Here is a 23,962-nt window from a genome sequence, read left to right on the forward strand (position 1 = left end):
ACAATATATCACTATAGTGACTCGTGATTGATACAGAAAATCAATAATCAATCAAAATCTTATAGATGAAAGATTAATTTTAAAATGTCAATAATCCTATTTCTAACTCAAATGATAAAATTTATTTAAAGGTAAGATGGACAGGGAAAATATTACCTTTTTTAGGTGATGATGATCTGACAAATGAGGAACACAACAGCAGTACAGTGGAATAATAGCAGATTAAAAAATAAAGGTAAATAAAAAAGTATTTAGGATATTTTAATGAAAATGCATGATCAACAATAACCCTTTAAGGACCGTTATAAATCAAATATGTTCCTTAAATTCAAAATTTATTTCATAATTTTTGAATGCAAATAATTTATAAATTATATTTCTTTCATGTTGAGACAGCACAATTTTAATATTATCAAAAACAGTTAGAAACTTTTGTTACATATTTCCTCACTGCAAACCTATATACTCTACCTGCAAAGCTTATGGTCCTCAAAGGGTTAAAAAAGCATTTTAAACTTGAAAGGCGCTACAATTAAATTTACTACTATCAGGGTTGGCTTTCTGCCCGCAGAAACTAGTTTTTGCCGTGCCAGTGGCAGAAACTGGTTATAACCGGTTAAAACCGGCAGAAACTGGCAAAAACTTAAAATCGTCTTAAAAAACTAAAGAAATTACTAAATGATATTTGTTTAGGTAAACAAAAAAAATTTAATTTCATTTCAAAAATAAAAAATAAAATGTTATGCTAGTGCCCTTGATTTAGTTCAGAAAGGGGACTTTTCAATTGCTGATGCTCGTAATATTTGGATTAATCTAACATAGGACAAAAATCCTATGGGTTCTTAGGATAGAGGAGTGACATACAAAATTAAACTGGCATTACTGTTTGTAATTTGCTCGACTGTTTGTAATTTGCACACAAATAAGCTTCATCTAAATTGCTTGTGATTGAAATTATCATGTGCTTCCAGAAGAAAGTGTCAAATTTTACTTGCCAATATTAATCTAGATTTTGTACCTAATATCACAGCTTTGCAAGACAAATTGGCCCCACTTCTCAAAACTCATTTTTCCAGTCGAATTTTTACCACTACCCTAGTTACTACATGATGGACCAGTTTAATAAAATATATACAGTTTGAAAGTTTTATGAATATTGCTTGTTCCTTGATGCATTGCCTGCTAGCTCTTTTGTTGCAAGAATATTCTAAAGTTTCTCATTCGCGCACATTAAATTGAGAAACTATTTAGATTTTTGGAACCACCTTTTCCATGAAGCAATTGAAGGGTCCAAACAATGTAACATTTCATTCAGAATTGTGATAATATTGTAAATTAAACTGCGCTTCGGTTAACAATTATTTTTTCCATGCATTTTCTACTGTCTGTCAATATTTTTTTTTTTTTTTTTTTGTCATTTTGAGAGTTTTTGCCAGTCTCTGCCGAAAATGTATCAAAAAGTGGTTTTTGCCATGCCGGTTTTAACCGGTTTCTACCAGTGGTTTTAACCGCCCCGGCAGAAACTTGCCAGCCCTGACTACTATGCATGCAAGGTTAAAAAAATTCATTAAAAAAATTATATTAATAAGAAAAAACAAAAAATATATTTACAGGGCTAAAAGCATTAACAAATAATATTCTTGTTTAAAAAATATTTTGGAGTAATTAGACATATTTTAAGATTAAAATAAAATTCTCTTTCAGTTTAAAAAAAATCAATTTATGTTTCCCAACCATTGCATCTCAAAAATCCAAAGTCATAAATTTGATAAGTAATAAATATCTTGACAAATGTTTTGACTTAAATGTCAAGCATGAGTGGAACATACAACTAGCAGCTATTAGTGTTTAATTTTCAGTCCCAAGCAAGATGAGAAGAAATAATAAAATAATAATAATTAAAACAAAAATGAATGTTTTAAGTTTAAAATGAATTTTAGAACTCATTGCTTTTAAGGAGGCATAATTATGATAAAAATAATGACAAAAGAAGAGGAAGGAAGAATTAACAAGAAGGCAATCAAAAAAAAAAAAAAAATCATTGAAATGTTTTTTTTTCAAAGCTTACTGCCAAGAGAGCAAACTTTGTGCCAAAAAGTTCTGTAAGTCTCTAGGGCTGTGTAGCAGCAGTCAAAGTCTAAATACAGCTTTAGAAAAATTTTACAGTGGAAGATCATGAGCCTTTCAGCCACACACAGAACAATAAATGAAAAGTACTATTACCACTCAAGACCTGAAAGTTGGCAAATTTTTGAATGGAAATTATATAACCATGTAAATTAATATAATTTCATAACATTTCTGTACTTCAAGCGTAGAGTTTAAAATGCTACAGATTCTCAGAAACATAAGAGAATCATTTTACAAAATGTCTAATAATACAGTAAACATAATACAGTCAAACCTCTCTTAATGGAAACTCCCAGATAGGGGACACTCCCCGTTAGCGGATAGTTTCTGATTCCCCAGACCCTCGAGATAGGCGTATAATGTATTTTACTCCTTCTTAGCGGACAGTAAATCAGCCGAGTTTCGTTTTATTTTTCTGTGTCTGGTAAGCTTTTGCTCAGCACTGCTTTTGTGGCAAGCATTTTTTCTACTCCTTTAAGATGTTCTGGGGTTAACCAGTATCGATATAAGAGGGTTAACACCCCCTTTTTCTCCGAAAACAGGAGCCATTCAAGTCAAACTTTTTAGCCGAAGCTTCTGGAAGTTTTGTTTTCATTTCATGCACGAAATTACAGTAAAAAACAGAAGAAAAAAAATCTTTCTCCTTTTACACAGTACTTTGCTTTATTAGTTTGCATGAGAGAGAAAACATATTTTCGTGCAGCTTAACGTCCCCCCCCCCCCCTCCTACTAGATTTTGGGAGATGAGCGTTGGCACTGCATCCTTTCCCTCCAGACACTGATGAGGAATCGGCACAGTATTGCCAGGTTACGTGAAAAGTAGCCGATTGCTCTACATTTTGCTACGATCTAAAACAAAAAAAGTGCTGAAAATCAGTGACATTGATTCCATTTGCTTGATTGGTTTTGTTCAGCTAGAGGAAGCAATTTACAAATGAATTCCCATTTTATTTTCCTGAAAGATTCAGCGGATTATTTACTTATTAGTTAAGTTCACTTATAAAAGCAATACTCATTAATTTAATTTAGAACTGTGCACTGTATGTGTAGGTTTAAAATACAAAATTAAAATGCCATTGTAAATTCAGACTGCCCAATAGCGGACACGCCCCGTTAACAGACAAAATCTTTGGTCATGATGGTGTCTGCTATTGAGAGGTTTGACTGTATCTCCAAAGATTGGGTAAACACGGCTTAATATTAAGATATTATGTAAAAATTCAAAATTAATAAAATAAAATTAAAACATTTAAGTGTAAAAAAAGTTATATACAATAAGTTTATAAAAGACTTACATTATGACGTTGAAATATGAGCGACTTCACCAGGTATGGTAAAATCCTTCAATTCCAGCCATGTCACAAAATTATAGACACCTGCCCCTTTTGTTTACTTACAGGAAATACTAAGTGAGTTTGTGTTTATATGATGAAGATATTATAAGAAAGAATAGTTGCTGTGAGTACTAAAAACTATAGTTATTAATAAAAAGGAGAGATACACATTATTTTTTGTTTGAAGGGATGGGATGAATAAAATTACCGTATTTTCGGGAATAAGCGCCACGCCGCATACAAGAAAAGAAGTTAAAAAACTGCCGGTGCGGCGGATATAGTGTTTTTTTATATTTAAGTTAAAAAATAAAAAAAAAGTTTAAAATGCTACTAATTCTTTTCACTTTGTGAAATTCTTCAACCTTGGGCAACAAGGGAGGAAAGGGAAGAGGAGTCAGCGATTGTACATGGTGTTTCATTGAGAGGAGAAACGCTGTTCTACGTGGGCGAGCAAGCCTTATCGCTTCAGAGCGAAGGGGTCATGAAATCCTTCGACCAAAGCAAAGAGGGGGGGGAGGGAAGGTGAGTCAGGGACTGCACGTGTTTCACTGAGGAGAGAAACGCTGATCCACGTGGGCAAGCAAGCCTTATCGCCTCGGAGTAAAGGGGTCAGGGAGAGGAAGCAGCAACAATACTAGTAAGAGGGGGATAGATGTTTAGTTTTGTAAAGGGAATTTACCAAGTCCTCACTAGGGACGTGCCGAGTACTCAATAAATACTCCGTACTCAGCCAAATTTTGATCAGATACTTGGCCAATACCAAGTAGTTGTAAAAAATTCAATACTGTTCAAGGCAGATTTTACAATTAACTAAACAGTGCGAGCATGTAATATACTGCAATCATTTACAATTCAAATTTACAAATCAAATTTAAATTTTAAGAATAATGAATTTTGTTATGCTTCAATGGAGTAAATCTTTATTTTAATGCTCCAAAGTAAATGAAAATTATTTATTAAAAATGGGACAAAAAGGTAAGTACAGAAAATATGAAATTTCTATATTATTAAATAGATTTTTGCTACAAACAAAATTTATAAGAAACATAAAAATGCCTTTGCTTAAAAAATGAAAGTAAATAAAACAACGTTAAAAGCAGAAAAATGTACAGGAACACTGCAGACGCATATTTTGATGTTACAAGGTTTTTTTCAATGCACATAATGTGAGCTAATGGATTTTAAGTCATCCGACAAAAGTCGGATTTTTTTACATTCATTAGTTCACATTTTATGCACTGAAAAAGACGTTCCTTGTTACACAGAAACACATGTCTGCAGTGTTCCTGCACATTTGTGCTTTTAACATTGTTTTATATGCTTTTAAAAATTATTTACATTAGGCGGACTACAAGTAATTGATATAATTTGTTTTAATTCCAACTTGATTAATCATACCTTTTATTTGTTTGTTTATAATTTTAAAAGTAACTTTTTTGTAAAATTTTTGACAAATTTTTTTAAATAATGCGTAATTAAATTTCAGCTGGAAAATTAAAAAGTGTTGAAACACTATTGTATGGTTATGGACATGGAGGTCTGTACTACTATTTGAATGAGTTCAAAATTCATCATGTGTGTGTCAGTGGTTCTTCTTAAAACATAATTGGTACTCGGCTAAAGTGCTCCTCGGTATATCTCTACCAGTCACAAAAGTATGTTGCTCGGTCAAGCAACCTAATTGGAAACTTGTCTCTTAGCTCTAATTTTATTATTCACTCACATCGTCGCGTTGCATACTTTTGCTGTCGTTCAAGCATTCTTGGCTTATCTTTTTTTACGGAATTTTTTCAGAGTTGCTTTTGAAATGGCTCCTAAGCGATTGAAAAGTTATACTGCAGCCTTTAAGTTTAAGGTAATGAAAGCCGAAGCAATTGAAAATCGTCTGGCTGCCAGAAAGTTTGGCATTGACGAGAGATGCGTTTGCCGTTGGAAATCGGATAAATTAACCATCGAAAGTGATAGTCTATCGAGTGATGCTGAAGGCAAAAAGTGCAAAATGGGGATTCTTAAAAATATTTCATTATTGTTAATTAAAAATACTAATGAGAAATAAAAAAAAATTTTCATTTACATTTAATCCAGCTTTCTTTACTACTGATTGTGCTTTTAAGTTGTTTTCTGTTGAGTGAATGCTTATGGAAGGTGCGACGCATACATTAAAACTTTTTTCTTTGAGAATATATTACGATGCGGCACTTACACTGGGTGCAGCGCTTATTCCCGAAAATACGGTAATCACAAGATGAAGAATTTCAAATATTAACTTTAAAAAAAAAAGCTTATTATGATCCGTTTAAGTCATTAGCAATATTTTCTGCATAAGGCCAGCAGCAACAGATTTTGAAACATTTCACGAGCAGTGGAAAAGTTGTAATCGAGTAGAATTTATAAACCAGTGCATTTGATGGAAGCACTCACTAATCAGAAAGTCATTAAGGATAACATTTATTAAAAAATAATAAATTTCCAACTATCGAATTTCACTGTGGAGAAATTGTGAGGTTGAGAAACCCTTTTTATAAAAAAAGGAAGTGCTTTTGACAAATTGTTATTACATTTATTTGTATTTTTTAATATGAAAATAGTTGAGTAACATAAGGTCAGAATATTAGTTATTTTCATGGGTGCCACTCTAAAAATTGGCCAGGACTGAAAAGCGCGTGGCTCCATTCCGCGACACCAAAATGTTAGCGCTTAGTTTGTTTGATGTTTTAGACATATATAATGCTAATTTTTGATTCTGTAACTATATAGTAAAACCAAATTGTAAGATTAAGTAAACATTAAAACCTAAATAAAAAATAACATAACATTGTCCCAGATTTTTAATAAAATACAATAAAAAAACTTACTATTTGCTACTGCAGAAAAAAAGCTTCAGATTTTATAGTTCATGTTATATAAATAGTTCATATTTCATACAAAAAAATAGTAATTAAAAAAAAATTCACGTATGAGATTCTTGGCTATAAGATGCATTGTGATAAAAACTTCAATAAAATTTTCCAGATTAAGATAAGAATGGTTGAAATCAACAGATTGAGTGACTTAATTCTTTTTTGGGGAAAAAAATAGCTCATCATTTTAACTTTAGCAGATGGGGCAGTTTTTTGTCCTCAGAAGAATAAGACCTTTTTTGAGAGTGAGAGATTCAAAAGTAAAGATTTGTTTCATCTATAAAAATCATTTTGAACATGGAAAAAAAAAATTTGATGGCCGAAATTTTTGAAAAGATGGAATTCTGTCCCTTGGACGGAAGTGTGGCAACCATGGTTATTTTTAAAACACTTTAAGTGGCAAAACTTGGTTGTTTACAAATAAGGAATTTTTACAATTAATGTATGTTTGAATTTCTCAATGTTTGTTTAAAAAAATTATGTTTTTGCTATATTAGTTGTTGTCGTTTTACTTCATCGATGTCATAATATGCAACGCTTAAATTCTGTAGTAAGTGTCCCTTTTAGTTTATTGCCACCTTATATAGGGCAGTTGGCATTTTAAAAGAATCGTGGAATGAATTCTTGTTTAACGGATACTCCATGCCTTGATTAAGAATTAGTAAGGAATGTTCACAATCAATGTTCATTTGTAATTTGCATTGTTTGTTTATAATCTTTTTTTTTTATGTTAGTTCTTGTTCTACTTTGGAACACTTTAGTTCTTCATTCAATTTAACTTTAGTTTATTATCCCCTTATAGTAAGTAAGGACAATGCAAAAAGTTCTTCACATACGAAGTTTATTGATCTCAATGCTTTAAAATTTGCTCTCACATTTAAATTTAATATCAACAATAATAAATGATGGAGTAAAATTTCATAGAAACTATAATTATTCAAATAAGTAGTTATTATTAATGTACTAAAAGAGAAAACAGACAAATAATAGTCTAAAAAATTTACAAAACTAATTTTAAACCATTCATTTTAAGAATGTAAAATCAAATCCAACAAATTTCCTTATTTGCTGCTATTATCACCACAGTTAAGAAATGAAATATGATTTTTTTTTAATTTTTAGGGATAACCAAAACAAAATATTTTTACTTGAACCCCTTACCTGCCAAGGTAAAAATAGAAGATTCACTCCTTGGTGCCACCATTTTTTTTTTTTTTTTTTTTTTAAACACAGGCAGTAATAGTTACAGGTATGTGCAAGAAGGGAAAGATTGCAAGTTTTGCTATCTGAAAACCATTTGCTTTTACAAAATAAAGAATTAGATAAAAAATTTCAGTTCCAAGAAAAATTATATACTAAAAAAAAATCAAAACATATTTGCCATGATATATGGCTGGAAACATGGTTGTACACATAAAGCCAAAATTACATACAGTGCACTAATTGCTCCAAAGCTTTGGAAATAATTTTACTGGCAGCAGTGCAATGAAAATGATAGCATTTTGGATGAGTGTATAACATGGTGGCAGCAGTTAACGCATTGGCCAAGCAAGGCGAATACATATATATGCCCAACAGCAGTTAAAGGGTTTATAGAGTTTTTAATCAAGAAACCAAAAAATTTTATTGATAAAAAACATGCAAGATTTGAAATAAAATATCGAAATTACTTAAAATATAAATAGAACAAAACTAGCATATAAGATAATCTATAGAATAGAAAAAGAAAAAATCATATAAAAATGTATTGTGAATGCAAAACACACAATTTAGTACCCTTTTCATTCATAACTAATTACATCTATGAAACAAAATATAATATTTCAATCCGTAATGGGATGTGCGGCGTCACACACCACTCAAAAAAGTTTGGCCCACCACCCCAATTTCATATTTAGTTCAACTGAATGGTTTTACAGGGTTCATACTCAATTTGGATGAAAAAATTCCATGACTTTTCCAAGATTTTTTCATGACTTCATAAAAATTTTCATGACCTCGATAAATGAAGAGAATGGTACTACTTAATGTCAAACCTACCAATTTTCGTAAGTAGGCATTAGAAAAACTTTTATATGAATGTTACTACCTCATCAAAGCACTTACTTGACTAAAAAAATATCAGTGCACAAGGAAGAGACTAATAAACTATAATTTGTCTGTCATATAAACTTAAGTTACGTAAAAATATAGTGAATGCAATATACTGATGTTTAAATGTCTAATAATTATTTAATAAATAGGGCAAAATAGTAATGAATGGGACAAAAGTTGAATGAGCTACTACTAAGTTTCCGATCGCAAATTTACTTTTTAAAAAAATATTGCCATTTGGTGTCAACAGTGCTTCTAATCACCCATGTAACTTGACAGTATTTTCATTCATTGAAGTAAAGTCATGTTTGTCAGTAAATTCATTTTTCTAAACCAGCGGCCACATGGTTCAATTTTGCAAGCGGCATGAAGGGCACTACTGTTTGACGATTAGAATTCCCTCATTTATATGTTCTATTGCCTGGCTAAAGTCTTCATTTTCTAAAGCTTTCACAAATTAAGATAAACTGACAATTACAAGTGGTTGAAGTAAACACAGATGCAATTAAATTACACTTTTTTAGTGGGCGGTAAAATCAAGAACATGCTAAGCAGACTACTACAGAATATAACATAAAACAAGTTCTTAAAATAACGGTGAATTCAAAATTAGGGATATCCTTCCTAGCAGTAAAATCACATTACAAATAAAGGCTGGCGAGTGTTACAGAAGCGGATGCAATAGGATTCTTAAACTCAGATTTGTATTTGAGATCTTTCAATTTTCGAGTATTATTAGTTTTTAAATGCAATAATACGGTTAAATCATTCTAAATTTTAATTCTCTACTGCTCTTTACTACTGCCCAAGACATTTTCCCATGACTTTAAATAAATTTCCATGACTTTTAATGAAAATATTAATTTTCCATGACTTTTCCAGGTCTGAAATTTGTTATTTTTTTCCCCATGACTTTCCAGGATTTCCATAACCCGTACGAACCCTGGTTTTACCCAATAGCTTTTTTGTTTTGTGACCTTAACACCCCCCTTTCTTATCAGTACCTTTTGGCAAGTGCATTTGGTTCAAATTTCAATGCATTCTTTAGGAGCAGTTTGTGAGACCTCACCTCCTCCCCTTCAGTGTTACAATTTTTGTCAGTAGTACATATGAGCTAGTGAGAAGCAAAGGGATGCAAGTGGCAAAATTAAAAATTTAGAGATAACCAGTACCAATGGTAGGTGAACCCTTCCTCTGTCTTGGGGCAAGAGATAGTAGTAGTAGCCCTGGTAGGTGCTGCTGTATAGTATGATTTAGAAAAAAAATTCAATGAAAACCTACCTAGGACGTAATCTTTATATGCGTTTTACTCTAAACTTGAAAATGTCCACTTACATCATTTTGCTTCTCACTGCCTCGTATGGCATACGTTAGGAACACAGAGATGCAAAATATTCTAGATGAGGTTGAGAGTTAGTTGTTTGAAATGTTTAAAAAGTTATGCAAATAATGTTCCGGGGACAATGAGGGCTGAATTATTTCTGGAAATACGACGTGTTATACTAATAGTAAAGGTGTTGTCAATATTTTTCTGTGATGTATTATAATCAATTTTCTTGTATTAGAATTTTCTATATATATTAAATAACTAGAATAAAATCTCTAATAAATGATAAATGCATTTTTATTACGAGCAGTAAATTATTGACGGCAGTATGTGATTTTTCCAAAAAATCTATAGGTTCTAGTAAAATTTCCTCAGTAAAGATATATTTCAATAAATTCTCAAAAATATTTTTTTTTCCTGAGCAAATAAAAGTGCATAGAATATCTAAGGGAAATCGCGGGAATGTATCTTTATAACAAGATGAAAAAAAAAAACAGGTCTTTTTAGATCCCTTGTTACGGGTTAAGGAAACTTCACAAAATATTTTTTTAAACCTTTGTTGTAAAAAAGCACATTTTCAATTAAAAGAGCAATTTTTGTTGACAAAAAAAAAAAAAAAACATGCAATGATCGAGATAGCCTTTTATGTGATATACACAGCGAACAAAACCATAATTGATGAACTTCTGATATGTGGCACCAAATTTAGCACAATTAACAAATAACATTTAATGAATGAAAGAAATCACCAATAATAAATGAACATTAAAAAAAATGCATCAGAGGTATTCGCAGCTAAAATTTGTAGGGGCATTAGGCTGCTATACAATAAAGCGTTCATCAATAGAATTCCAAACGCCTGGTGCAAAACATACCAGAATTTTAAGGTTTTGACAAAGCCAACATTCCTGCATGATGTGCAAAAAATTATAAAATTTTAATACGCTTGATTAAATGAAGAGATATTATTGAAAATTGGACAAACTAATTTTAAATGAATAAATCAGTTTGAAACATTAGAGTGAGCAAAAAAAAAAAAAGTTTCATTTTCTCATAAAATTGCATATTGGCAAAAACAAGAGAATGGAGAGAAATGTACACCAGAATATTTTGATTTAAAAAGGAACAATTTTCTGATTTCTCTTTGACCAGGCATATACTATGATAATGTTTATTAATTATTATTATTAAGTTCCCAAAAAACATTTCATAGCTTGTCAAATCAATCAATAACATTACTTTTCTAGATTAAATATAGGGGGAAATCTTCTGACAAATTCAATGTGCTGCTTTTTCAAGGCTTTATATTTTATGACTTGCACCAATACAATTCTTAGATACAGTATAACTTCGATTTAATGTTATCCTCAATTTAATGATACATTTCACTGGTCCGGATTTGACTACATCGAATGTTTGTGTTCCTGGATTTAACGATTAGTTTTTCCAGTCTCTTGACAATTGTTTAATCGGGGGTTATAGTGTATATTTAAATACATTCTGCTTCAGACTATACATTTTTAACAGATAACATTGTCCTGTTATAACTTTTATTTCTAATATAATACTAACTTTAAAGTTAAAAAAATAGCACATTAGCAAAATTCAAAATAAATTTATCGATATCACTGCTTTATATAATTCAAGAAAAAACCATTTTTGAATGAAACAAAGCAAGAGTAATGGAGTGAGTAAAAAATGTCCTGAAAGAAGTAATGAAGTGTTCTTACCGGATGATTTTTCATGGCCAGAGTTTAATGATGAACGACAATCTTTTAAACCTTTTCTTACGGGACTATCACCCAGATTGTAGGGAATTTCAACACTCTCATCCTGAGAAATAACATCCTGTTTAACAAGCAGGGAAGCATTTTCTTCACCAACTGAATTATCGGAAAGTGCATTTTTCCCATCATCTGTGCTATTACTTAACAATGATGACATGCCGGAAAATTTCTTCAGGTGAATATGAGAGTCGGTGTCAGAGTCAGTGTCTGAGTCCAAAAGTTTTGAAAAGTTTGTGAAGTTCCTTCTAGATCTTCCCTTATTGAAATAGTTTCTACCTCGTCTTCCACCACGATGAAATCTTCCTCCTCTCACATTGCTTCGCTCAAAATTTTGTCTCTTGAACTTCCTAGGCAAAAAAAAATTAGTTATGCACCAAGAAAAACTAAGCCAGGAGTGTCTTACTTTTTCAAACTTCAAGTACAATTAAATTCAAGTAGATACACTAAATAACACCAATATTGTTGTACAATATTTTATTCTAACATGAATGAAATTATTAATAATAATTTCTTTAAATAATTAATTATACATAGACATTAGTCTAGTACAGTGTTTCTCAACCATTTTTGACCTGCGGACCAGTAAAACTTTTTTTAAAAAATTTGCGGACTGGTGAGTTTTTTAAAAAAAACTTTTTACTTGCTGACAAAATGTCCCGAAAAAACTTTGGACCAGTGAGGTTTTCCCCCTTTTTTACAAAAAAAAAAAAAGATTTGCATACTATTAAAAACTTGAAAAAAAAAAAAATTTCGAACCAGTGAGGATTTTTCTACAAAAACAAATAAAACCTTTTATGGTGTTAAAGCACTGTCACAAAAAAAAAGTAATTATTGTAACAACCATACAAGTAAATAACATTTTAGAAAAATTGGAGAAAATTACAAAAAATACCCACAAAATGTTTGTCAAAAATGTTGTGAAAGATATTAACATCACGTTTTTTAAAATTTTTTACATAGACAAGAAATTTCACTGAGGACCAGTGGCGTAGCTAGGGAGGGGCGGAGGGGGCGGTCTGCCCCGGGCGGCACTTTTTGGGGGCGGCAATTTCACACTTTTGATGCGAAAAAATTTAACGCGTTTTCCCAATAAGGAAATCATGCCTTTGATCCATAACTGGAGGCAAAAAAAAAAAAAGGTCTTCGAATTATAAGGTTTTTGGTACAACTATGATAATTAAATTACTCTAATACAAACATGTGTTTTTCTTGTGGACATCTCAGCACTATTACTTGTTTTTCTCTTCCTTCATCTGAAGCTACAGCCTGAGAGAGGTGGTAGTGTAAAGTCAAGGGACCATGTTTTTTTTTTCTTTTTACTGTTAAGGTTCACTATTGCGAAAGAAACAATACATTTCATAACGTTTCGTTATATGATGAAGCTATCACTTTATTTTAAGAAAGTTCCTTGGAAACCACCTTATTTTTTAAAAAAAATCATTTTTTTTAAGGAAAGTGACAACAAGAGTAAAAGGAGAGAGATAACAAATGGTGGGTGATTTCTTGCTTTTTTGAAGATAGCATTATCTGTTTCAAAAATTGCTTTGATTGGTCATGATTACAAAATTTTCACTAAGACAGAATGAATTTTATGTTCATTTTATAAAAATCATTTATTCACAACTCAAATAATAACTGCTTGTGTTACTGTTTTATATGAGCAAAATACTTTAAACAAATGAGTTAAATGAGTTTCAGTGAGAAACTCATTTAGTCATTCATTTCAAGAAAAGGTTTTTAATCAGTAAAATATTCTCGAGGCAAAGGCTTTCATATTTACATCAAAAGTATCGTCCTCCATCAGTGAAAAATAGAAACATCCAAATTAGTCTCGAAACATTTCCAAAGGATAACGCCCACCCCATCCCTTCCCACCTCATCTTTTAGCCTATTATTGAGTTTTGAAAACTTCAATACCAACAAATTCCTGAGGACGGTCAAGCTCTGACGCTTCCTGTAACGTGATTAAAGATAGTCTAAAATGTGTATTTAGGACATCAATTTCGAACTTTAAAATCCCCAGATCATCCTACAACTCCAAAAATAGCTTAAAGTTGGGCTTTTGAAACTTAAATTAACACTTCAATTTCGGAAAATTTCCTTGAGAAGTCCCGAACCCCTAACCTCATCAGAGAAGCATAACACTAACTTTAACTTTGAAAAAAAAAATCTGGAGGGAGCTCCAAGCCTCTTTTTTTATAAGCATTGCTTAAAATTTCGAATTTCGACTTTTGGAATTTTTCAGTGGGGATCTGAATTCCTTTTTTTTTCTGCAGGAAAAATACGAAGGAAAAAAGATAAGTTTCTTTTCTTCTTTTTTAAAATTTTATTCAATACTTTTGACTTTTTAATGTATTAACTATTTCCCATCAAAAGGGCGGCAGAAAGTGTAGCTACGCCACTGCTGAGGACCAGTCAAATTTTTCAGCCGACTGCTGTCGGTCCGCCGGTTGAGAATTATTGGTATAGTGCTCAGCTAGGTGTGAAGCTTGATGACTGTAAAATGCACGAAAGTAAGAAGCTCCATCAACATTCAAATAATTAATAGGTTATCAAACCCTAATTAAGGAGCATTTCCAAAAAAAAAAAAAAATCCTACATTTTCTCTAACAAAGATTAACTTTTTGATAGTTTCTGAATGTCTAAGCTGATATGTATCAGATTACAAAACATGGTTTATTCAAATACGAACATTTCTTTTTAGAAATAAATTAGCTGTTTCATAAGTAAACCAAGATCAATCAGGAAAGCAGATATTATCCTCCTTTTTAAAAAGGCATATTTCCATTTGAAATTTGTTACATTTTATTTACATTAAATGTTTATAATTAATTAAACACTTTGTTACTAAAATTTTATTGAAACAAGTGTTTACAGTCACCCATCATATTCAAGTGACTGAAACGTGCATGAAATTTTAGCTTTCAGATTTTTAACACATCAAAAGCAAATTTGAACAAAATAATATTGTAGAAACTATTGATTTTGGCATAGCACAGATAATATTGATCGATTTTTGAGCAGTTTAAATAAGCTGACTTTTAAACATATATTAAAATAAGCAATGGAACCTAAGTGAATTTTATTGCTTATTTTAAAATATCCTTAAAATGCTATTTTTTGAAAACATGTGTCATTTAAAATAAATTTCACATTTCTAAATTCTCATTTAACAGCAACAACTCATTCTTTAAAAGTATTAAAATCGGTCAAAAAAGGGGGGGGGGGGCAAAGTTCAAAAATTTAATAAATGGACAACCCAAATTCTTTTGTTTCCAACACTTCTCCACGAGCTTCTTTCTCAGCTTGTTCAGCTTTCTTTTTTTGTATATTTTCGGCAGTAGGGAATCGTCTAGAAATGAAATAAAATGGAATTATAAGTTGCATAATAAATACTTTTTGCATGAAACATGAAAGAAACAACCTTTTTTTAACAAGCTTAAAATGAAGCAAACTGAAATTAAAAATTATTTAGAGCATAATTTTAAAAAATTCCATCATTGGATAAAAATGCATTAAACTTGTTTTACATTAAAGATTCAAGTACATGTTATAATAAACCAGAAAAAAGAAGGGGAAAAAAAAGAAAAAAGTTCAAACTTCAGTCCAACACATTTTGCCTGAGCTCCTTACTTTATAATTTATTAATCATCATCATGAAACATAATATTTTGAAAAGTAGAATTTACTTCTAAAAATCAAATTAGAAACTCTTAAAATACTTACAGGTACACAGACAAGAAATTAAAAATGTTCAATTCCTTACTGATAAGTGCAATTATACTAATTTCAGCTTTTGCAATTTTGACTGTTATGAAAGGTTATATACCCTGATTGTAAGACGCTTTTTTGAAACACATTTTTGTAAAAAAGCTTCATTTTTGCAATCATGATCAATGATGCAAAATGGGGTTTTCTTCTTTTTTTTTCAAATCTAAATTTTTTTTAAATGTTTTGAGACCACAAAAAAACTCCCCCTAAAACAGACAAGAAAGTGCTATACATGCAAAAAGCAAACCTTCAGAACACATGTAGTTCATACCATTTTCAGAAACAACTCATTCTTAATGATGTGCATATGCACTGAAAATAAGGTTAAATTACATTAAAAGACAAACACAGTGGTAGAACCTCATTTTAAGCGGATTTGATTAGGCACTGTTTAAGATTTAACATCTTTAATTGGTTTTACATTGATGTGACATAGCAAATAGATTTTACCCTCCCTTAAATCCAAACTTTTGAGATGACAGATAACATGCAACAAACTGCAGTTTAATAAGATAAGGAGCATTAATAAGAGATTGAGAGGTTTTTGGCTTATGATTTCAGAGCTCTTCCCAGAAGTAGTTATTAAGCTCACGATTCAGAGCTCACCAGAAGATGAGCTTTCAGAAGTGACAAAGGAGGGCAGAACCAACAAGGATACCAACATTAATGATCCAAAATGAAAGAATGTCACATTGAAAATATTGATCCATTCCTTGACAATGGGAAATGATCTTTCTGATTTGTTAGTGAAGAAACATCCCGATATAGAAGTGATTATGGATATGTTAATTCCCTACAAAGAGCTACAGATAAATATCTATTTATTATAATTGAATTGATTATTTCAAAAAGGGCATAAGTCCCCTTTTTTTTTGCAAAATTGAGTTAGCTGTGGTTTTACCATATTTTTAAGTGGAGGAACAGATTAGTGTAGAAGGAAAACTACAACTGTACAACTTAGAGGACCACAATTTTCATTTAGTGCAGAAAGGGCATAAAATCTGAACTTGTGCCGTTTTTTTCTCAAGGCAAATGAAGGAATAGTAAGACCCAGTATGTATATGGTATGACACAAAATGGTTCCACGTCATGATAATTTCGTAATTTTTTCGCCCATCTTATGATAATTTTGCTTCGGAAATTTCTTAAAATTGAAATAAAAAAGAACAAAATCGAATTTTCGAAAAATTGCATCGAGGTGCACACCCCCATGCTACAAACTAACTTTGTACCAAATTTCATGAAAATCGGCCGAACGGTCTAGGCGCTGTGCGCGTCACAGAGATCCAGACAGAGAGACTTTCAGCTTTATTATTAGTAGAGAAATAAGAGATGCGCAATTATTGAATACTTAGGGGCCTTTCATTAATTATGTAAGGATGATTTTGGCAATTTTTGACCCCCCTCCTCCCATGTAAGGGTACGTAAGATTTTTCACCCCCCCCCCATTCTTACGTAAGATTCCATTTTGTTTTTCAGAATGATAAAATAACAAATCTTGGAATCGTTACAACACTGGAATCGTTATTAAATTCACATTATTAAATTAAACCTTTTGCATAAAGAAATAGTTACTGAAAAGTTAGAATCTAAACTGAATGTTTTTGACATTTTTTTTTGTTTTGATGTAATATTAATTACAAATAAAACATGCCATACACAATGCGACTCTTTTATTATATTTTACACTATAAATTCTTTGTAAAAACAAATAAAAAAACATCCTATTCTAACACGTTTCTTACCTTCCATCAGACGGAAATGGAACATAATGTCTGCCAAATCACTTGACCGCGCAATTTCTAATGTGAAATACCGACTTGGAAAATATTACGTAAGAATGAGTTTGCCCCCCCCCCCCCCCCCAAGTAAGGGTACGTAGAGACTTTTTCCCCGTCGATCGGCACACTACTCTTTCTAGGCACTATAGTTTCGGTCATAAAGAGAAACAGATCCCAAGAGGTTCAATTTTGCAATCTCCATTCAAAGAAGTTTTTTTTTCTAGAATCAGCAAATTAATATTAAAAAAAAAAAAAAAAAACTTTCATTAGTGCTTTTAACTTTTATGGGAAGAAACCAAAATAACCAAGTTCAATGGCATTGCCAGAGAGGTGTTCTTGAAGTCACCCCCCCCCCCCCCCCCTCAGTTTCAACATTTATTTCCAATATTAATACGGTGGTTTAGTACAATATAAGGACGGTTAAGACAAAAACATTACCCAGAAAGTAATTTCAGGTTGTACTATTAAGTTCTAAAATACTAGAGATTCGCAAATCATTTTTAAGTATGCAAATCAATTATTCGTATTAGTAGTTCAGCCAATAAGGCATTTCAACTATCCTCGAGTAAATTTAAAAATTATTAAATAAGAAAAGTTTATGAAAGTCCAAGTCCAGTCTCCACACCTCAAAATATACAAAAGCTGCTTAAGAAGTGATAAATACTCTGAATGTAAACTTGAGCCTATTCAGCTTTCACTGAATAACTTGTAATAGTCAATAAATGTGCAAGTTCAGATTCATAGAGCTGTATTTCGAAATTGAAAAGATTCATAAGAAGTTGACATATATTATGACAAGAGTAATTTTATTTTGGGAACAAATGGGTTATTATTGAAATTAGAATTTAAATTTAGAAAGGCAATAATATTCAGGTATGATTGTGATTTATGAGTTCCTAAAAAAATTACCTGAAAGCTTCAAAGAACAAATTAGAACGAGGGGGGGGAGTAATTTTTAAAACTAAGAACCCTATCACTTGAATATACATATGTACAACAATAACTTTTGATATGCATACAATTCATTTTTTATGTTAAAATAGTTTATTTAGTCAAAATTATCAATATCAGTCAGTTCAGAAAATTGCATTGGTGAAATACAGTAAAACTTGTAAAGTTGACCACCCTTGTAAGTTGACCACCTGTCTATGTTGACCGCTTTTGTCAGGAACGGAATTAGCCCTATCTCATTTTATGAAGGAAAACCTCTGTAACTTGACCACCTCTTTATCTTGACCACCTGTCTATCTTGACCACTAATGTACGTCAAATTTGGTCTGGAGTATTGTAAAAATCCATTTGTAAGTTGACCACTTGGTTTATTTTTTTAAACTTTCTTCAGCATTTTATTTTATTTTATTATTTATTTATTTATTATAATTTTTTTTTTTTTTTTTTTGATAGCTTTCAAAGAATGTTTTTAATGCTCTGATGCCATACTAGCATTTTACTAACTAAACCGCAACATAAAGCTTATGCTGCTCTTTATTCTCCAAACTTGTTTTTCATTTGTTGTTCTATTTGAGATAGTTTTTTGTACTGTGTTCAATGAAAATAGGTGTCAGTAGAAACGTTCAAAGTCTTTTCTTTCGGTTGCAATGTGTTTTGGCAACACAGGAATTCTGCTAAAAAGAGCAGGCCCAGATCTATAAATTTTGGGCCCCCCTGCAACAAAATATGTAGGGCCCCCTCTCTAGTGGCCAGCAGTGTCTATTTGTAAAGTGAATAAGCCTTAGTGCTAGGTTTTTTTTTTCTATTTTTTCAATTTCTAGGGCAGTTAGCTCCTTTAAGGACGTGGGCCCCTCGCACTGCGGGTACGCAGATCTAGGCCTGCTTATGTAATGAGTAAAATTACATGTTTCTGGCACAAGGGATTAAGAGATAGGACATTTTAATTTTGCCTTTATGAACTGGGAGAGTCGAGCTTGTTGCTTTTTGGGCTATAAGTTTTACATAAAAATGCTTCAAAAAGAAAGTTAGTGGAACTTGAGATTAATAAAAAGTATGAAATATTAAAAGTAATTGAAAAGGAAGAAAGCCAGAGAAAATTAGCTGAAACATATGAAATTTCTAAAACTACAGTGTTAATATAGTTAAAAACAAGGGAAAAATAAGAAAAGTATTTGAATAGTATTTTTAATTATTTTTTCACTTTCAATAATGTTAAACAATGAAAGTGGAATTGAAAAGAAAGAGTAAGGGTGAATTTCTCAAAAAATATGAATACATGGTGCAAAAAATGACAAAAAAAAAACACCCTCTATAAGTTGACCACCTGTCTAAATTGACCGCCAAAGTACTGCACTGCGAGTGGTCAACTTACACAGGTTTCACGGTACTTTTAAAACTTTTAAGCACAATCCGATGATTTTTGAGAGAATTTAAGCACTAAGAAACTTTTTCAAGCAGTTGAAAATGAACTTCTTCTATCAAGCACTTTTCAAGGTTTTACGAACCCTGAAGAAAAAATATTTGATTAGTTAGGAATTGAGTATTGTGTCCAACAACTTTGGCAATATAGAGAACGCTTCTCAAATTCAAAATTGTGACTATTAATACCACTAAAAAAAACTTTTTATGATTTACAATACCGGGGAAAAAAAACAGGAGTGCAAGAAGTGTTGCGGAGGGAATTTTTTATAATTTATTACTTTTTATATAATTGATTAAAATCTGTAATAGTCTGACTGTTTAAAACAATTTTTAAAAAAACTTTTTATTTAGAAGGAATTAAAAATGTCAGTTTTTGCACAAGATTCATAAACAGTTAAAAACTGTATATACATGCTTAAAATAGTAGAACAATGTAAAAAAAAAAGCTATCTGGAGTGCAAATAAGTTTTAAAGGATTTGCAAGAGATGGCGTCATTGGTATAAATAAAAATGAACAATGTTGCAACAAACTTCATTTTATAATCTCATCGTTAGACTTTCATTTTCAGTATGTGACATTTCCCTGAAGTGGAAACAACATAGTTTTGGTGTGCTCTGAATATGTCAACTTTGTGCCAAAAAAGACAATTTGCGGGAAAGTTTACTTTTCTTGCCAAAATATTAGACATTTATTAATTTTTCTTGACTTTCCGGTGCTTGGGAAATGATATTAACTATACTTACTGATTTTTATGTGAGAGGGTTCTCCATCCCTTGACGCTACACTAAAAATATGCGGTTCCAAAACTTTCGTTTATTTCTAACAAACGTGGTGAAAAATGTAAACAAACTGCACGGTTCAATCACAGTTGAACTCACAGTGAAAAGAATTTTTTTCATTAAAGAAACAGTTTTAACGAATTTAACTGTTGCTAATAATGTTTTTGGAGTTTCTTCAAAGAATTGCATCGAACAGTCTAATGAGAATATGCTAATTGAATGGAATGTCTGTGAGGATGCATTTAAGCGGTGGATATCCGTTCATCGGTCTCTTGCTCTCGCTCCCTCCACATTGAAGCCTCCTGTATAAGTTCCTGAAGTGGGCTAGCTGCCCAGGTTTTGACGCTGATGCTCGATTGACCGCTTGATCCATTTGCTGAAGGCGAAAGTTAGGCTGGCCGGCCTTACGTGATCTGTTCCAGTTTCGAATCACAAATTACCCGAGTCAAGATCTTTCAATACTACAGGACTATTCATTAAGATGGAGTTTTATGGAGCGCCTGTGGTATAAACTTTTCAATTACCTTAGAATTTTTCTGCAATATTTTTATTGCTGGATTTAGGATTCTACAGGAATATTCTACACAAATTCTAATTAGAAGTTTTAAAAAGTTTAACATGTTGTATTTTTACTGAACTAATAAATGTTAATGACTTACTTAAATATGCTTCCTAATTTGACTCAACAAAGACACATTTGTGAGGTTCACTAAAAACTTTAAATAGCTTTTCTTCTAACATTTCTGCTTAAATTTGAAGAAAAATGTGGCTGTAGGTCATCAAATGCTGCAGGATGCTTACGGGGAACATGCTTCATCGATTTCCACATGTGAGTTTTGGTATAAACATTTTAAAAGTGGTGATTTTGATACCAATGACAAAGAGCACAATGGACGGCCACAAAATTTTGAAGATGCCGAATCGGAGGCTATATTGGACACAAACTGGTGCCAAAAAACTTTATTGAACTCAACTGATGCTTTTGAGCCAAGCACTGTGGGAAAAAACAGCCACAATATAAGAAAACATTCTACAAGGTAATTTTGCAACATGATAACGCTTGGCCACATGTTGCTCCGCAGGTCAAAACATACCTGGATACTATGAAATGGACAATCCTACCCCATCCACTATACAGCCCACACATTGCAGCTTCTGACTACTAGTTGTTTTCGTTGATGACGCATGCTCTTAAGTATCAGCACTTCTGCTCTTCTGAAGTCCAAAATTGAATCAATTCGTAGATTGCATCAAAAGACATATCGTTTTTTCAAAGAGGCATCCGAAAGTTGCCAGAAAGATGGGAAAAGGTAATAGCCAACTATGGACAATACTTTGAAAACTGAACATGAAACCATTTTCTCATAACAATGTGTCAAACTTGGAAAAAAAAAAATCCCTCAAAATTTATTTGTACACAGATAGATTACAATATTAAATTACTATTAGGTACTTCTTTATTTTTGCATATAAAAGTTGATTACCTTTTCCTTTCAGCTCTCCATTTCTGTATTTCTTCTGCACTCTGCAATTTATTTATTGCTGCAGCATAGCCAGTGTCATGTTGCTGAAAAATATTTCACAATATTTAGGCATTTCTCTGTCTTTTTAAGTGAAAACTAAAGTATTGGATGTTTCACTTTGATGCAGCGAATCAGAAGTGATTTAAGTTCGATTTTACATTTGGCGTATGAGAGAAACATCTTCAGATTGGTACATAAGCCCGATAAAACTCATTAAGCAATTGTTTTTAATTCTAAGCATTTGGTTAAACAAAATGAATTAAATTAATATAAATAAAACATAATAAAGGATGGAATAAGTTATGAAAAATGCAGTTACTTATTTTTGCAGACAAAACTAAGAGCACTTTGAGTAACATTTGATGCCAGATGGTACCCACTTACATCTTTCTGTCTCAATGTTTTTTTTTCAATTGCATGCACTAATGAAACCATGAACTTCTTGATTTAAAGGCAAATATGGTTTGGAATGAATGTACGAAATTTGGAACATCTTTTTTTAGATATGAAAATGAAAATCAGTAGATTGAAATTCGTTTTTGGAGTACAACTTCTGTAATATTCCGGACTTTGTGCCGAATTCGTACAATCCATAATCATTCACCTTCATTATCACAACATTTCAATTTCTGAACGGGTTCTTTGAAAAGTTTTGGAATCTGTAACTGTGTCTTGACCAACACTAACGGGAGAATATTTAGCATTACCGACTTTTATCAGGCTTATTTATTTCCGTGAAAGTGCTTTGCCCATACGCCTAATGTAAAATCAAACTTGGGACACTACTGATTTTCTGCATTGCCAATTGATCAAATTCCAAATGCCCTCAACTTTAAAATAATTCATCATTTCAAACTGTGTTTTTATCAGTGATCCAACCGTGATGTAACGAATTTTTCAAGCATTGTCCGATTTAGCAGTTGGGTTCCAACACAAAGAAAAAATGTTATTTACTTTAGTTTCACCTTTAGCTTCTTATTTTTTGCAATCAGATGGAATTCTAAATGTGAAACACTACAGACTGCTTCCAGCCAGACTGTAGAAAACAAACAAAAAACTTGGGAAGACAAACAAATGTGTTGCATTTTTGTTCGTAGGGATAACATCACAGAAATTTTTAGTGGATTCTGTTTTTATTTAGCCATTAGAGTAGATGATAGTGGCATATAGACTCATTCATGAAGAAATTTTTTATTGAAAATCAGGAAAAGGCTACAATGGCCCCAACAGTCATTCTAAGTTAACTTCAAATTTCAGTCTTTCCAGTGTGAAAGAATAAATATTTTTACTGAGCAGTCATTGCGAAAAGCAACGACAAATGAGCAAAAATTTTATTTTGCATTTTTGCAGTAATTTGAGAGTATATAGGCTTAAAGTTTTTAAATATGTTATTTGGGCTAACAAATACTATTAAAACCACAATTTAGAAACTATATAAAAGAAATGTTCAAAACATAATTACCATTTTTTTGTGAAGTGCTACAATTTTTGGATGAGCTTCAAAATTACAACCACCAGCATTGCACTAAAAAAAAAACATACAAGGATTTAGAAATGATATATTACAGATTGAAATTTAAGGCTTCTCAAAGCTCAAAATATTACCAAATTTTGAAAAATTCTATCACAGTTGGGGATAGTTAAAATGAGTTCAAAGATGAGTCTTACAAAATTTACCAAAAATTTGCAAAGGCTGTAGTCGTTTTTCTATGTTAAATCTGCCCTTGTGGCCTTTTCGACTTGCACTTGAAGGATCATTTAGGTGTAGAATAAAAATAATTTAGCCAAATTTTCAGCTTTTTATCTCAAACCATATTCGAGTTTTTTCAAAAAAAAGTTTTTTCAATTTTAATATTCTAATTTTGTTTCTAAAATAATTTCTTTGTTAATTATTGAAATTAAACAAAAAAAAATTAGTTAATCTACGGTAACAAATGAAAATAACTTCCAGTTGTAAAAAATTTCAAAATATTTACAAGATGCAAAAGGATTGAAATCTCAAACATGGAAGCAATTTTTCACGATGTTGCATATTGAGCACATATTCAGAAAATATCATATGTGAAGTTTTTTTTAAAGCACAGTTCGATGATTTTTGAAAGAATTCAAGCACTAAAAAACTTTTTCAGGGATTTAAAAACTTTTTCAAGGTTTTCAAGCAC

General features: G+C 31.5%; 1 protein-coding gene across 1 annotated transcript in view; it reads right to left on the reverse strand.

The window, feature by feature from the left end:
• LOC129217084 (FMR1-interacting protein NUFIP1-like) overlaps positions 1 to 23,962 on the reverse strand; it is a 62,060-nt gene that overhangs the window by 20,780 nt on the left and 17,318 nt on the right. Inside the window, exons 3-6 of the mRNA XM_054851332.1 lie at positions 23,263 to 23,325; positions 21,762 to 21,844; positions 14,832 to 14,924; positions 11,516 to 11,919 (exon numbers count right to left, since the gene is read on the reverse strand). Coding sequence (XP_054707307.1) covers positions 11,516 to 11,919; positions 14,832 to 14,924; positions 21,762 to 21,844; positions 23,263 to 23,325 — 643 coding nt within the window. The remainder of the gene's footprint in view (positions 1 to 11,515; positions 11,920 to 14,831; positions 14,925 to 21,761; positions 21,845 to 23,262; positions 23,326 to 23,962) is intronic.

The sequence above is a fragment of the Uloborus diversus genome, chromosome 2 (genome assembly GCF_026930045.1).
Source record: "Uloborus diversus isolate 005 chromosome 2, Udiv.v.3.1, whole genome shotgun sequence".
Taxonomy (NCBI): Eukaryota; Metazoa; Arthropoda; class Arachnida; order Araneae; family Uloboridae; genus Uloborus; species Uloborus diversus.